The 15,612-nt window shown below is 39.6% G+C and overlaps 1 protein-coding gene across 11 annotated transcripts in view; it reads left to right on the forward strand.

Annotated features, from left to right (window-relative positions):
• The window catches only part of FAM118A (family with sequence similarity 118 member A), a 31,399-nt gene that overhangs the window by 7,548 nt on the left and 8,239 nt on the right, over nucleotides 1-15,612 (forward strand). For 6 of the 11 annotated variants that reach the window (XM_034784077.1, XM_034784023.1, XM_034784033.1 and 3 more), the window contains 5 exons: nucleotides 1,979-2,231; nucleotides 3,642-3,863; nucleotides 4,578-4,706; nucleotides 4,870-5,155; nucleotides 8,524-8,556. In XM_034784077.1, the coding sequence (XP_034639968.1) occupies nucleotides 1,979-2,231; nucleotides 3,642-3,863; nucleotides 4,578-4,706; nucleotides 4,870-5,155; nucleotides 8,524-8,556 (923 nt within the window). Of the gene's footprint in view, nucleotides 1-1,978; nucleotides 2,232-3,641; nucleotides 3,864-4,577; nucleotides 4,707-4,869; nucleotides 5,156-8,523; nucleotides 8,557-9,996; nucleotides 10,111-10,504; nucleotides 10,621-11,069; nucleotides 11,177-15,612 lie in introns of all 11 variants that reach the window. The other 5 variants (XR_004647458.1, XR_004647463.1, XR_004647462.1 and 2 more) reach the window with 4 other exon arrangements.

A 15,612-nucleotide genomic window follows, 5' to 3' on the forward strand; every position in this document is an offset into this window, starting at 1 on the left:
AACTTTTGCCTGAGAACATAACTTTTCCATTGCCAGTATGTTTCATACTTGGCTAAGCTGTTAGTGAGAAATAGGTAGCATTTATGCCTGGAGGAAACAATCAATTTGTGTGTGCTGTAGCAGAAAGAAATGTGAGCATAAAAGCAGTATTTTATTTGTATAAACCAGCTCTTTAGCCACTTTAGTTGTTGCTGTGCCTGAGGCAATTTCAAGAGGGATGTTTAACTTGTTGCTTATAGATTCAGATAATGTGACCTAGAAATCCCAATTGCTTACCCACCTCCAGCAACGATATAAGGCATGGGTCGGCAACGTTCGGCACATGGCTCACCAGGGTAAGCACCCTAGCAGGCCGGGCCAGTTTATTTACTTGCTGACGCGGCAGGTTCGGCCAATCGCGGCCCCCACTGGCCGTGGTTCGCCGTCCCGGGCCAATGGGGGCGATCGGAAGCGGCGTGGGCTGAGGGATGTGCTGGCCGCGGCTTTCCACCACCCCCATTGGCCTGGGACGGTGAACCGTGGCCAGTGGAGGCCGTGATTGGCCGAACCTGCCGTGTCAGCAGGTAAATAAACTGGCCCGGCCTGCTAGGGTGCTTACCCTGGCGAGCCGTGTGCCGAACGTTGCCGACCCCTGATATAAGGGATGTTTTAAGAGTTAAATATTGTAGACCAAATTTAATGTTGAATATTTGTCAAACTGTTTGAGTTCTTCCACATTGAAATATATTCCACATCTCTATCAGATAATCCTACCAATTTTTTTCTCAAATTTGTAATGTGCATATGATGTAAATAACCAGAGCTTTGTAGATTATGCCTGTGGTAACTTTATATTCTATAACTATGCACAGTTTTAGCAGAAAAAAAGGGTTTTCAAGATTGCCTGCTGAAGCCAAGATTAATGAGAAGCTACAAAACTTCAAAAATAAATGAAAAAAATTCTTCTTTCCTGAATTTCTTTCTTTAATTGCATGATATAATTGAAAATGAGGTTTCCGTCCCTCAGTAATTCTATCCATTTTACCAAGCTTTCTGCATTCAGGGTTGATTTTGGACTAATGGAGATGTTTCTTTACAAAGACCAATTTTACTTTTAGTTTTGCAGAAAACCTTCCCATGAGACTTGCCTGAGAATTCCTTGTATTTGCTGTTGTACAGTTAATACCTAGAGCCAGCTCATGCAGGCAACATTTTTGGGTGAACTTGTGTTTAGAAAGCTTCAGGCTTAACATAGCCCTAGAGGAGATAATTAATGATCATAAACAGAAAACAGCTGAGGGAGTTGTTTAGGGGAAGAGGAGCATATATGTGATTCTTTCACACCACAACTGTACATACATTTACTGTCTGCTGCAGCATTTGATTAACATGCAGATGAACTAGAACCTTATTCCTTTGTCTTTTTAAAATATTTCAACTTTGTCTCTATACTGAGTAGATCTTTCAATGGTACTATGAAGTACAGCTCGCTTAAAAGAACTGCTGAAAGGATGACTGGTGGCCCAAAGGATTGAAAATTGGCGATAGATTGTTTCATTTCTAGATTGCCAGTTTAAATCCAGCGAGTGAAAGCTATTGCTATTTTATGGCTGTTAAGTAAAAGTAAACTATGTGAAATTAATTTGGGTCGAGTACAATTCTTGATCGCAAATCCCATCAGCCCAGTTTGCAATAATTGTCATATTAATTGCAGTCACAGCATACAGGCCAAAGATAGAGTAGTAGGAGGTCTCATACCCATTCTCTCATCCTAGAGGTGGTTTCTCTTGGTTAGGGTTGAGGTACATTGATCTCTCACTTTGAGAAAGCTGATCTGTTGAGAGAGCATTTCTACTCCAGTGCTTTCAATCTGGCACCTTTTACAAGCACTAACAGTTCACGTGGACACACTAAATTGCTCTTCTATCAAAATCCTACGAAACTTTGACAAGATAACATACAGTGTGTAGAAAATGTAGATCTTCTGTTTTTATTTTAGGAAGATTTTAAGAAGTCTAATAAGGAAGCAGCCTTGGGACCTTCTTTTGGTAATTGGAACCGGAGTGAGTGCTGCTGTAGCACCAGAAATACCAGCACTGTGCTCATGGAGGAGCTGTATTGAAGCTGTCATTGAAGCAGCTGAACAGCTGGAGGTGCTTCATCCAGGAGACATTGCTGAATTCCGCAAAAAAGTGATCAAAGACAGAGACTTGCTTGTAGTTGCACATGATCTCATAAGAAAGATGTCCCCAGTGAGTATGTATATAGTATTTATTATTTAAAGACATTATTATAATAGTAGAAGCTCTGGTCAAGTGAAAAATTTCCTAGGTTTTGAGCCATTTGTGGGAAGAAAGTCTGTTTTATTTTACAGTACTTAGCACAATTGGGCCTTTCTAATAGGGGCGTGTAGGGGTTTTACTGCTCTGTGTGTGTGTGTGTGTGTGTGTGTGTGTGTGTGTGTGTGTATATATATATATATAGTGTGTGTGTGTGTGTGTGTGTATACACACGTATACAATTTTACTTGAATTAATTTGAATGTTTTATTTCAAACGTCACTGAAAACTCTGGAAACAGATTATTCTAGTTGCCAAGACTCTTGCTTGTGTTATGAGAAGTCAGTCTGTCAGTGTTGTTCTGAACTCAAACAGGAATTTATAGCTTTGCTGACTGAAACCAGAGATTGCACAGAAATGTTGACAGACCTTGACGCTATCGATAGCCTTAAGTTGTCCCAGCTCCATTTATTTCAAATAAGGAAAGTCCACGCATGTCCAATGTGCATCTATGCCACTGATTTTGAGATTGAGAAGTTTTCTTCGGGAAATCCATTAAAAACAGCCTGAAGTCTTCCAGCAGAAATGATTCCAGTGGATGCATTGAGAGAGAGAGAGAGAGCAAAATACTCCAATCCCCTCAGGGAAAACCCTGCATATACAGACGGGCTTTGCAGCTCATCCTGAAGATTAAGAATCTCTAGCTTGGTTAAGCAAAAGTGATTTCCTGAGACAAGGACTCTCCGCAAGCACCCAAGACTTTAAATCTAGGGAATGGTAACTTTTGACCTCAAAGGTAATGACCACACTTGTGATTTCCCATGAAGCTAGGACCCTAATGTATACAGCTTCTAAACATGAACATCAGCACATTGATCACTTCTAAGTGCAATTCAGGAAGCCAATGCAGTCTGTGGAACTCTGGTGTGTTGTGAATTCCCTCTGGTCTACCCTGTCATGGAGTTTGGGCATTAGCTAAAAGATGAGTGGAGCATATTTTAATATTTCAGTTTGGAAGTGACAGAGGAAGGTTTAACTGTGGCAAACTACAGAAGAGAGCCTCCCTCCCCCCCACCCCCCAGGCCTATATATTGCACAAGTTGATTCCTGTCAAAAAGCTTTAGAAAAGTGGATGACTTTACTATATGAGCTATATAAATAATACAGGGATGTGTGAAGCCATTCAGATTTATCTCTGACATTTCAAACCCTAACATTTTATATACTATAGGAGCTGTCTAAATATCATGATTTTAGTAAATTCCTGTTAAAGAAAAGTATTGGGACAAATGGTTAAGGACCGTTGCTGTCCTGCTGACGGCAGTTACAGTGCTTATCTTTAACTATACACCATATATTTTATTTTATTTTTTTTTCCTTCAGCGCACAGGTGATACCAAGCCCAACTTTTTCCAGGATTGCTTAATGGAGGTGTTTGATAACTTGGAACAACACATTCAGAATCCTGTTGTTCTACAGTCAATCCTCAGGCTAATGGAGAGAGGCACTATGGTCCTTACAACAAACTATGACAATTTACTTGAGATTTTTGGTCAGCAACAGGGTAAACCCATGGAGTCTTTAGACCTCAAAGATAAGGATAAGGTATGATAAGGCAATGAAATGTCAGGACTTCTTATAGGGGGTTGTCTTGTCTTGTACTTTTTTGCAGGTTTTTTCACTAGTTACTCATTGAAAATCTTTACTCCTTTTGTTTTCTGTAAAGCTTTTCAGTGAAGTAAAATAATAGACATGGACAGACAGTTTTCATTGTCCGTTTTGAATAATGTGATACAATTTGCCAGAAAATACCAATGGTAGATTTCTTATTTACAGAAACAGTTCATGTGGATGAAGTAATTGTAACAATCACAAATGTAACTTAATCTAGTGAAGTGATTAGCTCATCACTCAGACACTGGAAAGGAAGACTCAAAGATGTCTGACGGGTGTTAAGATTTTTCTAGCTGCTTTACTCGTGGTGTCTTATGTTTTTGCAAAAAGCTAGAACGCTCTTCGTCGATTAAAATAAGTTTCTTTTGGTCAAAAGAGCAAAAAGCCTTTAAAAGGTTGTCTATATTGTATTCTGAACATTTTACAGTCTACAGTTTAGCACTTCTGTTTCAAAATTTTAGTAGTTTTAACTGGTTTTTCTGTAACTTATGCAAGTGATAGCTGATACTGTGACCTTAGTACACAAAGGGCAAAAATAATCAACTGTGCTTTACATGTATGGGCACTTGTTCAAGAATATAGTTTCCCCTTTTCCAGTAGTATAATAGAATCCAAAGTAAATATTACATGCATGATTTGCTTTAGGTTCTTCAGTGGGCAAGAGGCCATATAAAGTATGGAGTTCTTCATATTCATGGTTTGTATACAGATCCCTGTGGAATGGTGTTGGATCCTTCAGGATATAAAGATGTTACTCAAGACCCTGAAGTAATGGTATGTGTGACTTTAATTAAAGAACATACTGTGTTTTGCCAAACTGAGTGTTCCATTTCTTCTTTTATGTGTGTGAAACTTTAAAAAATGTTTTTACTTTGACCCATGTGTCTTTGGGCATATAGATAAAATTTTTCTTTTGTTATTTTAATATTCTTAACAGGAGGTTCTACAGAATTTGTATCTGACCAAATCCTTCTTGTTTGTGGGCTGTGGAGAGACTCTGCGTGATCAAATATTCCAGGCTCTCTTTCTGTATACTGTAAAGAATAAAGTAGATTTAGAACATTATATGTTGGTGCTTAAAGAAAATGAAGACCACTTTTTTAAACTCCAGGCAGATATGCTTCTGCATGGAATAAAAGTAGTATCCTATGGTGATTGCTTTGAATATTTCCCGGAGTATGTCCAAGATCTAACTGCTCAAATCTGCAAGCAGAGGAGTCCAGGTATTTTTGTTTTGTTATTTTATAATGAACTTGTCTGTGTGCAACTGAATTCCATTCTTAGTATATTCTTTGTGCAAGTGGCACTTGATTTGAGATGTTAATCCAATGGGTAGTTACGAGTGCATGCATGAAAATCTCTGCTTCTGATTGACTTGCAGAGTAGGAGAATATAATAAAATTGTAACTGAATTTTTGGAGTTTCAAATGTTTGGATTTCTTGTAAATTTACCCTTTGCTCTGAATTTCCTGCGTGCTTAGTGTATTTGCCAGCTATAGTGTTCTTGTAAGGATTTATTCCTTTAAGTTATTTATATGCATTCTCAAACTTCACTTTCATAATGCCTACAACCGAATATTTTATCTGGGGCACTGCACTTAATGAGAGTTCAGAGAAGACAGCAAAAATGCTTAAAAGGCTGTATGGATTGACTCGAGGAAAGCTAACAGTCAAATATGTATAGCTTGGCTAAGCATGAAGTTGGAACATGAAATTACGAGTGTTTGGTGTACACATAAAAGATATACAAGATTTGTATAGGGTAATAGTCATATCCTGTGTAAGTTAAGTGTGTATGTGGGTGGAGGGGAGGACAACTGTGTGAGAACAATTTATCTGAGCATCAGGAAAAAACTGACCTACTGAATAAGCTACGGAATAATCTTCCAAGGGTAGCAGTGAAGCCTTATTGCATGGGACATTTAAAACTAGACTAGGGTAAAACTAAAAAATGTCCTGTTGGTAACGGTCCAGTATTGGCAGAGAGATGAACTATATTAATTAAACTTTACATCTGAGTCTATGAAGTCTGTATCTTATTGAAAACTTATCGAAGTAATAAGTCTTTTTTTTAAAATACAAAAGTAAAAAAGGGAGACGAAGAGAGAAAAAAGATGACCCATATTTTGGAAGTGCCTTTCCAGCAAGTGTTACTGCATAGATGAAGTTTATTCTACTGTGGCCTTCATCAGGACACTTTGGAGAAATATCAACAAGGGAAACTAACTTTGGGTAACAGATGATGATTATTTCACAGCTGTTCTCAGTTGTGTCTGCTAAACTGTTGTGACTAGAACTCTGTCAACCTGATTATAAAACAGTAAGTTTAAAAAAATTTTGAAGTGCAGGCAGATGTCTTATTGGGGTAATGATTTCTAAACATATAGTCTTAGCCAGATTCCAGAACAGAGTTTTGGTGAGGAGTGGATTTCTCTAAGAATGCTGTTGAAACCTCTAGGTCTTCAGTAGGTTGGGTATGTAGGACATTTAAGAAAAGGCTGGATGTGTTTGATTACTTACTATTGGGATATGTACTGAAAAACAGATCTTTGCAGATACTGGCTGTAGACCTGAGTCTGTCCTTTAACCAGTAGAAGTATGTCTAGTGCTATACACAATTTTTTTTTTAAGGTCTGAACAGTAACTGATGCCTAGTCAGTCAGATGCAAACCAACCATTGATCTGATGACAGCCAGTGTAACATGCTGATTAAAATCTGAATTAAAAGGAAAAATGCCATGCACTAACATCAGTGGGTGGGGGAACTTGATGGGGGTAGTGGTGAAAGGAGGACAGTCCCAGTTGCAAGGGAGGAAGACACTCACCAAGGAACAATAGGAAGCTGTTCCCCCTGGGAGTCTCTGGAACCCACTGGCCAGCTGGGGGAGAAAGGTGCTGATTGGCCACCATTCCCCAGCTCCATTCCAGCAGGCAACACTACTCACCCAAACAGGAATGAGAACGCTGCCTGACAAATACGGTGGGTCTAGCCAATCGCCAGTTTAAGAGGTCAGGAAGGAACTTTTTTTCCCATGGGCCAATTGGCAGAAGACCAGGGAGTATTTTGCCATCTTCATGGCACCTTCAAGCCACAGAGGGTTGAGTAGGAATGTGCTTAATATCTAACTAAGATACTGGGGTGGAGTTGTTTATTGTCACAACTTGCGTCTGTTTTCCAGTGTGGTTAAGAGACTAAAATGAATGGTTCCCAGAGGTAAAAGACTGGATTTTGGTAATGGGCCTTGGGCTCACGCTAGGTTCAGATTTTGTGGGTCGAGGTCAGACCTTGTGGGCTGAGGACCCCACCCTGCTGCATGTCTGTCCCCCTTATGGGGTGCTAGGACTCAAGAGAGAGCTGAGTCCTGGGGGGGTAGGCCGAGGAGAGCCAGCCCCATGTTACAGGTTGTATGGTAAGGAACCCTGTAACTCTGGCACCAATTATGGATTATATGGTAAGGAGCCCTGTAATCCCCCTACTGGAACCAATTAAATGTCTGGTGTAGGAGAGCATGGGTGATGGGCAGGTAGTGACCCTCCCCTATGTTTAAAATTTAATAAAAGTTGCATTCTGCCACTTAATTCCTCATTTTGCTGCTGTGTCCACATCAAACTATTACTGGCAATGACTGCAAGCTTAGACTACAACCTCGCAAAAACACACACAAGTAATCTTGTTCAATTCAGTGGGACTTCTCACATGCATATGTGTCTTTCAGGATTCAGGCTTTAGTTTGAGCGTGTTTATGGGGCTAACGGGTCTTCATTTTGATTTTAATAAAAAGTTAAGAAGGAACCCAAACTAAATTGGTTACAGATCTGGAAAGCAGCTTTTCAGATTATACAAGTGGCAGTGAGAAATTGACATCACTTATTTTGTGTGATAGCCCATCTCCTGGGTTTTGAGTGTGACTGTGTGTCCACCTCATTTTTGTTTTGTTTTTCTCACAAATTATCAGTAGTTAATTGTCACTAAACTTTCTTTAGTCATCTATTTCTTTATCAAGATTGAAAGAGAACAGGATCATGTGCTAGCTTTTCAAAATTATGAGGTAGGTCTGTTGCAGATGGATCACGACTGAGGTTGCATTACAAATATATTTGTAACAAGCTGTGCCAGTGCCAAAATTGTGTTACAAACTGATGAAATTCTGTCATTGGTATTAGCATTTTGAGACTACTTTAAATGTTATGTCCTCTGATAATCTGTTTGAAAATTCAGTGTATTCAGATTCTGTCGTTTGATAGTTCTCTTGATTACTGTGCTCCTCACTTTATAGAGCTCTGCCTAAGTATAATACTAGAGCAGTTTCCTGTCTGCCTTTAAAAGCCAAGCCAATGTTGGATATTGTATAATGATAGTGTTTGTAAGGACTTGAATTAAGCATGCTTTATTTCTAAAATAAAAGGGCTTAACTCTTAGTGGGCAGCATGCATTATATAAAAGATACAAAGATATCCTTCCAGCAACTATTTGATGTGGAGTGTCAGAATTTTATTCAAAAGCTATTATTTTTTGTTGCTTTTAGTTTACTATATAAAGCAAAGAATATCCAGACTAGTTGTTCACAGTTGAATTGTTCTCTCTTTCTAGATGCTGATCGAGTGGATAGTACAACACTGTTGGGTAAAGAATATTTTTATAATACAATTTTCATAAATAATAACAGAGGTGAAGTCTAATTTAGACAGTAAATTAAGTAAGAGATAAGATGACATGATCACTGCAGAGCTGTGATTTGGCTATGAAAATCTCCTTGATTTTGAAATTTGTGTGGGTTCCCTAGTTTTCCCCCACAAGTTGCCGTAGTGGTAGATGACTGTTGTCTTTCAATTTGCCATAAAAGGCAAACAAGTCCTGCTAATCAGACTGATTTACCTTTGTGCAGACTTAGTTTGCTTTAAAAGTTGTCACTTTAACTTGCCAACCATCTGTACTCCACTCTTTTGAACGCTTTCCATCATAGAGCTGGGGCTGAACATTGTTACTATTTTCTTGCCCCCAAACAAATACTGAGCAGTACAAAGATTAAATAGTCAATCTGAAAAGGTAGAAAACGTCAATCTTTAATCCTGTCTATTGCTGCTTACTTTGATCTTCCCTAGATCTCCTGTTTGTCAGGCAAGTCAAGGATGGTACAAATCTGTTCATCCATCAATGAGCAAATTCTGAACTCCCTCCTTATCAGACATACATTTAAACATATGGTATAAAGGAGTTAATATTAATATTAACATTAACACTGTCAACTTAAAATTGGACTTCTGAGAATTCTTTAACTGCTATTGCTACAAATAACGTCTAAAATTAACTGAAAGGTTAGAGAAAAATTCTTCTGTTGGTTTGGACATTTTAAAGTACTTTGTGTCTAATTACTCATTTCCCATTATCTGTGTGTGTCTTTCATGCTGCAAGCAGAGAGAGAACATTTTGAATTATAAAATCAGACATCGACAGGGAGGCTTAGGGACAAGTGTAGGATCTAAAACTGTGTTTAACTCCCTAAACTAACTAGATTTCGTGCTCACGTTCCTTTCAGATTAGTCACTAAATCTGTCTTTCAGAAGAGAGCAAACAAAGGGCAGTGAGAAACTGAAAATACGAAACAAATCGTACCTCTGCTCCATATTGCACATTCACTTATCTCCTTGTAATAACTTAACCACCAACCCTATCCCACCAGCAAACTTAATACCCATCTTGCTCACTTTGGAAATATCCTGTATGGAGGTAAGAATGGTTTCCTTAACACAGGCTAGTAGCTTTCCAAGAAACAAGTCTCTAGGCTATGGGGAGAAGGATGTCCTGACTTTAAAGGGATAGCCTCCCTCTTACACCCAGGACAGAAGCAGGTGCCATGGTGTGTAGTTCTAAGCATCCCAAAGTAGGAATCCCTTCAGTAACTATGGATTCCAGTGTTTTAAAGGGTGGTGTGCTCGCTTCAGGAATGGGACTTGTCATAAATCATCACTGCAAAAAAATGTATTCCTTCCGCTTTTCTTAGCCCAAACAGTGGGGGCCTACTTTAGGTGCTGGTGCCCAGTGTAATGATGGAAATGTCCACAGGTGGCTCAGGTCCAGAGGAATCCCTCATTCTGAGGAGGCTGTGGAGGGAATATTTGACATCCTCTGACCAATGGTGCAAACGTATATTATTGCTCAGCATTATGTCCAATAAAGGTAAAATGTATTTAACTACTCATAATTTTTTTCCTTCTCCCTTGTGGGCACCTGGTGCTCTGTGACCCATTACAAGGGTTATTCCTTCCTCTCATCTAAGCATAGAGGGGTGTGTTTTTGTTTTGTTTGTTTTTAAAGCCTCTCTAGTTTCACAATGTATTGCTAGCAGGTAGAGCTGTTTAGAGAACTGATTACCTCTCTAATTCCCCAGCCAACTGCTCAAATTGAGAAGACAAACTATAACATCTAATTGTTAAACACTATGAAAAACTGGCTGTCTCTAAGTAGGATAATCTACTTAACCATCCATTATACAAATGGAAATGAAGACTTACAGCAAAGCAGGATCATAATATGAGGGAACCCCAAGATTTTTTTCCATCTATCTCTGCAGGAAGGAATGAGAGATTTCTCCTTCAACTGGAATTTAATGCAAATTAGGTGATGCCCTGAGTGGTGGTCTCATAGAGCATCAGGTGGCCATTTCACAGAAGGAAAAGTTATGGGTAGGTAAGTAAACTACTTTTCTCTCTAGTGGCCACCTGGTACTGTGTGATCCATTACAAATGAGAAGTAGCCAGAAGTAAAACATGTCTCCACAAATTAGAGGGAAACTTAAAACATGAAGTAAACTGAACATACTAGAAGTGCCAGTGTGCCACAAAAGTCCTATTATTGCTTTTCATGTGAATGGTAACCAAATTCAGAGGGCATCTTAAGAAGAGAGACCCACCTTCTTAACTGCTTGGAATTATAGGAAGTAGTTCTGATGAGCTTCTTGGGACAGCCAGTTGCCTTGAATTGAATGGGGCCTATCTGAGCTCTCTGTGATATAGCAGGTAATCTCGTTTCCCATTTTGGAAATTCTATTTACAAATGAGGAAAATATGTAGAGTACAGAGGTGCATCCCCATCGTGGACCAGTTTCCACATTCAGCTACTGTTATTTTATATAATAGGAGTTCCTGGAAAGCAAATACTTGAGGAGTTCCCAGAAGAAATGCAAATTGTGAAATCTTTCCTTGGGCAACTAGACTACAACCAATGCCTGATAAAATGCCTAGAGGTGAGCCAGATCCTGGAAGGGAACTGAGGCATTCCTCTGAAAACTTATGAAATAGGGGGACTGGAGCAGCTGAAAGGTCTAGTCAGTGTACAGCTGTTAACCCACCTCTCTGAGATAGATGACCTGATGGCCAGTCTACAACATATCAGCAAAATTACCATCAAACGGGAGAGAAAACAAGGAATGGGAGGGAAGCCAAAGCATACTGCCTGGAATTGGAAATGTCAGCGAAGTGCAGGTAGCAAATTGGCACACTGGGATAGGTTTCTTTGTAGGACAAGGAAAATACTGAGAAGATTTCTCAGTAAGGCCTGAACACCATGTAGTAGTGAACCTTGTATACTGTAAAATGATTACCTGTACTGTAATTGTTCTTCAGTATGTGATGTGGGTGCAGAGAGGTATTCTACTGAGATGTGTGTGCACCTAGCTCAACAAAGCCAGATAACTTTACATAGCAGTACCTGTAGAGGTGGCACTTGTGCCCTCTGGCCTTCCTCCCCCTCCCCATGGCTATATAAGGGTAGTGCAGCCTCAAATCCCTTAATTTCCTTTGCACCAAATGTGAAGAATAGAGACCCCAATGCAGAGGGGACAAAGTTGCGGCCTGGTCTATACATCTGCATCCACATCTAGAAGAACAGCTGCAGTACAGGAAGGTAACCATTTTTTGCTTGAGTGGCTGTAGACAGTGATGAGCTGCCAAAATCTTAACTGGTTCCCTATAAAAAGTTCTGATTTAAGGGATGTGCCACAGTATGTATTTTTTATACCAATAGGATTACCATACATCTATATTTTTAAAATTTAAAAATTCCTCCCGGCCAGTGATTTAAGAACCAAAAAGCCTGACACATCTGTATTTTTCCAGACATATGTTAACCCTAGCTAAAGTTCTTTATTAAAAAGAGGGGCCTGAACTAGAAATGAGCTCCATTTCACATGTGTGGGTCCCCACCACGCCCTGGTGGTGTGCTAGAGTGACCAGATGTCCTGATTTTTTGGGCCTTTCTTATATAGACTCCTATTACCCCCACCCCACCCCTGTCCTGATTTTTTCACATGTGCTGTCTAGTCACCCAAAAGTGTGCACATGTGTAGGTCCCAGCTACTCCCTGCCCCCCTCATTAAGCAGGTGTGCAGGGTTACTGCCGTGGGAACTGCAGGGCACCAGTGGACATAGGGCTGGCTGCAGATGGGCATGGGGCAGGGCTAGCTGCAGGCAGGGCAGGGGGTGTGGAGCAGGCTGGAGGCAGGGCAAGGGGTGTGGCAGGGCTGGCTTCAGGTAGGGCAGGGGCTGCAGGGCTGGCTGGAGACAGGATGGTGGGTACTCACGGGCAGAGTGTCTCGCAGCAGAGTAGCCGGGGACCCACCAGGCAGCAGTGGGAGCCCCAGGGCCAGGCGGTGGCCCACATGGTTCCAGCAACACAGCACCCCCAGAGGAGGAATTAATCACATCCCAGCCGGAGCCCATCAAAGCTGCAGTGTCCCCCTCGCAGGGAAGCGGGTTAACAGCTGGTTCTAAAACTGCTTCAAAATTTAACAACCGGTTCGTGTGAACTGGCACGAACCGTCTCCAGCTCACCACTGGCTGCAGACACGTCTTTCTTTCAGGTGACTAGCAAATAATACTTGTAGGAGTTGGGCTCAGAGTCTATCTAAATAGCATCTGCAGAACTGTCCTCCCAAAGTTTTCATCTGACCTGGAAGCTGCTGTTTTAGGATAATGCTTGGTAAACGTTTATGTAGGACCATGTAGCAGCCTTGCAAATATCCAAACTTGAAGTGTCATTGAGAAATGCCACTGAAGTCACTTGAACCCTTGTTGAATGAGCCTCCAGAGTTTGCAGGGTGTGGCCTGAGCTACTCAGTAAGCTGTAAAGTATCAGGGGGTAGTCGTGTTAGTCTGTATCTACAAAAACAACTGAAGAAATGAGGTTTTTACCCACGAAAGCTTATGCTCAAATAAATCTGTTTAGTCTTTAAGGTGCCACCAGACTCCATAGCTGTATTAAATAATGCAGGTGGTTATCCACCTGGAAATCTGCTGTACTGCTGCTGGCTGATCTTTCATCATATCTGCAAAAGAAATGAAAAGCTGATGGTCATTGAAAAAAAGCTTAGTCCTTGCCCGATTAAAAAGGCAGACACCATTTCACATCTAAGGTATGAAGCCATTGTTCCTTAGGATTGTGTTGGAGAAAAACTGAGTTTTTACTATTTGTTTTGGTACAGCAAGTTAGATGTTTATTAATTTTTACATGTGCAGAGGGAGAGAGCTAAACAGGTTTTTTAACAGGTAAACAATTACAGCAAGCATTTATACTTTTTGTTACAGACAATAATGAGCAACAGTTGTATTTTGTTTATACATAGGCTATTTTGATATTTTATTTTTTTAGTTGTTTTGACTTTTGCTAACATACAATTATTTTTTATATTTTATTTACTTAAGGTTTTTTATACTTTATTTATGCTGAGGTTATTATAACTTTTTACACAGCTTTTTTTTACTCGCTTTACACAATTTTTGCTTTTACAAATTTTGCGTTATTAGGGTTACAGTTAGCTTGACTTTTGCTAACAAACGTCATGCATTACAGTTTTTTTTTGTTTTTGTTTTTTGCTTTTACAACCCCCCCTTTTGTACTTCTAGTACAACAAACATTTTTAAATTTTTATTTGCATTAAGTTTTGGACTTCTGATTTTAAATCAGATGCTTTAACTTTAGGGGTTTTGATTGGATGCAATGACAATGCATGATTAGCATGAACATGAAAGGTATTACTATTATTATGTTTTTTACAACAACAACATAATTTTAAGCTAACTAATAACAATACAAGCAATAACATTTTTATAGCAATATTATAATGGGGTTGTTGTACAGCTTTTGTCATAAAGCACAATACATTATATTTAGTACATAAGGTAGATACTTTATAAGCAGTATGAAAGGCATACTTTTTAACTTGATACATATTTTGAAGCATGTGAATTTGCTTTTGTACTTTAGAGATTTTTTGAACTTTTGGTAACAGTGAAAGCAAATTTTGAAATTGATTAGGTACTAAACTAGTTTAATTAAAGGGTATTTGGAACTTAAGGACTTTTTGCAAAATTTTATTTGCAGGCCAATAAATAATATGATTACTTGCAGTGGTAATGAGATTAAAATGTATGTCTTGCAATGTGGTGGCTTTAACATACACACAGCTATTATTAGCTTAAAAAAATAAGTGTTTTGTTAGGGTAGTTTTTTGTTTTTTTACTTTTTTAGCAAACGTAGTTATGAAGAGTAACAACTTTTTTTGGCTTCAGTTTACGGATACACTGAAGCTGTGGGGGTTGTAACAGCTAAAATGTTTATTAACTTTTAACTTTATTTAAATGTTAGATGTAATTTTAGGAGCACTGACTAAAAATTGACTGGGCATACTAGGAGGTCTAATTTTTTAGATGTTTTGGTGAATTAAAAGATCCTCTAGTTACCGGGCTTGCGTTAGAGTAGTTCTGGTCACGAGCCAAAAGACTTCGCAGAGTACTCTGGGCGTCTTCCGGTAACACTCAATTTACACTGTGTACACACACACACACACACACACACACACACACACTAAGGCTTTCTACCAGGTACTACTCCTGAGTACCTCCAGGTACTATACCCAAGTACTTTGATGCATTACTTGAGGTGGTAAAAACCCCTCTTGAGGCGGTAACAACCCCTCAACACAGGTGCAAACCCTATGCACCTAGCATATGCTTACAGGGGGCGGCAAACAATTCCCCTATTACGCCGCTCAGCATCTGACCTTGCTGCACAGTCAATAAGTTCGGATGGCGTGAGCCCAACAGGGGCAGACGGCCCCACGGACAGTCCTCCTCCGACACCCCAATAGAGATTTCAAAAGGTCTCTTACCTCTATTGTGGCGCCATGGGGTTCGAAGGGGAACGATCCGTAGCAGCTGCCGTTGCTTCAGTGGGCGTTGCCATCCCGGACGAGCCCCCAAATTGTCGGAGAAAAACTGAGTTCTCACTATTTGTTTTGGTACAGCAAGTCAGATGTTTATTAACTTTTACATGTGCAGAGGGAGAGAGCTAAACAGGTCTCTTAACAGGTAAACAATTACAGCAAGCATTTATACTTTTTGTTACAGACAATAATGAGCAACAGTTGCATTTTGTTTATACATAGGCCATTTTGATATTTCATTTTTTTAGTTGTTTTGACTTTTGCCAACATACAATTATTTTCTATACTTTATTTACTTAAGGTCTTCTACACTTTATTTATGCTGAGGTCATTATAACTTTTTACACAGCTCTTTTTCACTCGCCTCACACAATCCTCGCTTCTACAAATCTCGCGTTATCAGGGTTACAGTTAGCCTGACTTTTGCTAACAAACGTCATGCATTACAGTTCCCTTCTGTC

Source organism: Trachemys scripta, chromosome 1 (genome assembly GCF_013100865.1).
Source record: "Trachemys scripta elegans isolate TJP31775 chromosome 1, CAS_Tse_1.0, whole genome shotgun sequence".
NCBI classification, from domain to species: Eukaryota; Metazoa; Chordata; order Testudines; family Emydidae; genus Trachemys; species Trachemys scripta.